At 52.8% G+C, this 3,139-nt stretch overlaps 1 protein-coding gene across 2 annotated transcripts in view; it reads left to right on the top strand.

The window, feature by feature from the left end:
* ABCA3 (ATP-binding cassette, sub-family A (ABC1), member 3) overlaps nucleotides 1-3,139 on the top strand; it is a 57,753-nt gene that overhangs the window by 24,225 nt on the left and 30,389 nt on the right. The window contains exon 10 of one of the 2 annotated variants that reach the window (XM_011966998.1): nucleotides 2,592-2,765. The exons of the other annotated variant lie outside the window; for it this stretch is intronic. Within the exon in view, the coding sequence (XP_011822388.1) occupies nucleotides 2,592-2,765 (174 nt within the window). The remainder of the gene's footprint in view (nucleotides 1-2,591; nucleotides 2,766-3,139) is intronic. 2 annotated transcript variants of the gene reach the window in all.

Here is a 3,139-nt window from a genome sequence, read left to right as displayed (position 1 = left end):
CTGACCAACATAGAGAAACCCAGTCTCTACTGAAAATACAATATTAGCCGGGCATGGTGCCCCATGCCTGTAATCCCAGCTACTCGGGAGGCTGAGGCAGGAGAATCGCTTGAACCCGGGAGGCAGAGGTTGTGGTGAGTCAAGATCACGCCACTGCACTCCAGCCTGGGCGACAAGAGCAAAACTTGGTCTCAAAAAAAAAGAAAAAATTACCACTGTGGCCGATTTAAGTATTCACGTCGTTGTGCAGCCACCCCCATGTCCACCTTCAGAATAGTTTTCATGTTTCCGGACTGAAACTCAGTCCCTGTGAAACACTGACTCCCCCGCCCCCATTCCTTGGAAACCAGCCTCCTACTTCCTGTCCCTATGAGTTTGATGACTCTAGGGACTTCATGTAAGAGGAATCGTACAGTGTTTATATGCTGTGCCTGGCTTATTTCACTGAGCATAGCATCCCCAAGGTTCCTCTGTGTTGAAGCCTGAATTCCCCTCCTGTTCAAGACTAGATGATATTCCATAGTGTAGATGGGCCACATTTTGTTTACTTGTTCATCTGTCGACGGACTCTTGGGTGCCCCTACTTTGTGGCTGTTATGAGTGTGCTGTGCTGGACACGGGTCCCTGCTTTTAATTCTTTGGGTGTACACCCAGAAGTGAAGTTGCTGAATCCTATGGCAATTCCGTGTTTAACTTTTGAGAAACTGCCAGACTGTCTTTCCCGCAGTGTCTGTACCTCTGCGTATTCCCACCAGCAGCGCACAGGTTGCCAGTCTCCTGCATCCTCCTGAACACCTGTTGTTTTCTGATTGATTGTTTTTTATAGTCACCATCCTAATGGGTGTGAGGAGGTATCTCTCAGTCTTTCACATCTCTTAAGTACTTTTTTTTTTTCTTTTTGTTTTGAGACGGAGTGTCGCTCTGTTGCCCAGGCTGAGTATAGTGGCACAATTGGCTCACTGCAACCTCCGCCTCCCGGGTTCAAGCGATTCTCCTGCCTCAGCCTCCCAAATAGCTGGGATTACAGGCTCCTGCCACCATGCCTGGCTAATTTTTGTATTTTTAGTAGAAACTGGGTTTTGCCATGTTGTCCAGGCTGGTCTCAAACTCCTGACCTCAAGTGATCCTCTCACCTCCGTCTCCCAGAGTGCTGGGATTATAGGCATGAGCCACCATGCCTGGCTTCTTAATTTCTTTTTCTTTTTAACTATAACAACCCCCTTTCTTCTTCTTCTTCTTTTTTTTTTTTTTCTGACAGAGTCTCACTCTGTCACCTAGGCTGGAGTCTCGCTTTGTCGCCCAGGCTGGAGTGCAGTGGTGCGATCTCCGGTCTTTGCAAGCTCCGCCGCCTCCCCGGTTAACGCCATTCTCCTGCCTCAGCCTCCCTAGAAGCTGGGACTACAGGCGCCTGCCACCACGCCTGGCTAATTTTTTTGTATTTTCAGTAGAGACGGGGTTTCACCGTGTTTGCCAGGATGGTCTCGATCTCCTGACCTCGTGATCCACCAGCCTCAGCCTCCCAAAGTGCTGGGATTACAGGCATGAACCACTGCGCCCAGCCTCCTTAATAATTTTTAAGGATAAAAAAAGGTCTTAAGACCAAAGATTTTGATGGCCAGGCACGGTGGCTCAGACGTGTAATCCCAACACTTTGGAAGGCCGAGGCGGGAGGATCCCTTGAGCCTAGGAGTATTAGACTAGCCCTGACAAAATAGGGAGAGCCATCTCTATAAACAAAAATTTAAAAATTAGCTAGGCATGGTACTGCATGCCTGTTAGTCCCAGCTACTCTCCCTAGCTGGAGGTGGGAGGACCTTGGGCCCATTAGGTAGAGGCTGCGGTGAGCCCCACTGTACTCCAGCCTAGGTGACAGAGGGAAATTCAATCTCAAAAGGAAAAAAAAAAAAGAAAACCAAAGAGTTTGAGCACTGCTGGCATGGACAGAAAGCATGCCCATCTCTCCGCTCTCAGTAATCCACTCACTCACCTCTTCCGGGTCCTTCTCACACGTCACCTCCTCGAAGCCTTTCCGGCCGTCGGGAGCCTCTTCTCCCATCCTGCACCTCCTTGCTGCAACCAGCATGTGTCTCCATCCAGCACACCTTGCTCTCTGTCTCCCCGCTAGATTCCAGGCATGGGAGGGGAGGGGTTTTCTCTGTTTTATGTGGGGCTGCCTCCCTCGTGCCTGGAAAAGAGTGGGTGCTCAGTGCGTATCTGACGAATGAATGAATGAACGAAAGAGAGAGATCCGGCAGCCCAGGCAGAAATGGGGCTTAGGCAGGAATCAGGGGCTTGGGATCAGCCACGTCAGGTGTGCGGTGTCAGGGAGGCAGCTGGATGGGAGGCAGAGGAGGGGCTGGAGCTGTTGGTGTGGGGGTCCCTGGGATGGGGGCACCACTTGGAGAAGAGGCTGTTGGCCACGCCTGATGTCCCCACCCGTGCCGGGGCTTGTGTCTCGTGTGGACGGCAGGTGCCGGGAGCAGGTTGGGTGGCTCGGTCCCAGGAGGAGGGGCTTCCCTGTACCCCTGGGAGCCCAAGCCCCTTCTGAGGGCACTGACGCTCATGCCCCCTGGGTCTTCCAACACCTGCAGCCAACATGGCAGCAGCCTTCGGCGGTTTTCTCTACTTCTTCACCTACATCCCCTACTTCTTCGTGGCCCCTCGGTACAACTGGATGACTCTGAGCCAGAAGCTCTGCTCCTGCCTCCTGTCCAACGTCGCCATGGCAATGGGAGCCCAGCTCATCGGGAAATTTGAGGCGAAAGGTGAGTGTTTGCCTTGTCCAGCCTGTTCTTTCTGAATCAGTAACCTTCGAGAGCACCCAGACACAAGTGCCGCCAACAGCAAGGCTCCACCTGGGACGGTTGGTAGGCTATTGGGACCGCTGAAGCCAGCAGCATCCGCAGACAGTGCTGAGTGTGGACTGGGTAGCTGGGCACGGCCCCGGGCGAGGGAAGCTCAGCTGCATGGCACAGCCACAGGTGATGGGAGCCACAGGGCAGTGGGCCGAGGAAACCCAAAGCTCGGGGGACAAGAGGGTTGGAACATCCAGCAGCGCTGGCATCACACACATATCTGACCGATGCTGGGATCTAACTCAATGACCTGAGCCTCTTTGAGCTTTCATTTTTTTTTTTTT

The sequence above is a fragment of the Mandrillus leucophaeus genome, unplaced genomic scaffold (assembly GCF_000951045.1).
Source record: "Mandrillus leucophaeus isolate KB7577 unplaced genomic scaffold, Mleu.le_1.0 Scaffold78, whole genome shotgun sequence".
In the NCBI taxonomy this organism is placed as follows: domain Eukaryota; kingdom Metazoa; phylum Chordata; class Mammalia; order Primates; family Cercopithecidae; genus Mandrillus; species Mandrillus leucophaeus.
The sequence above is the reverse complement of the archived record's forward strand: the minus strand, read 5'-3'. Positions and strand labels throughout refer to the sequence as shown.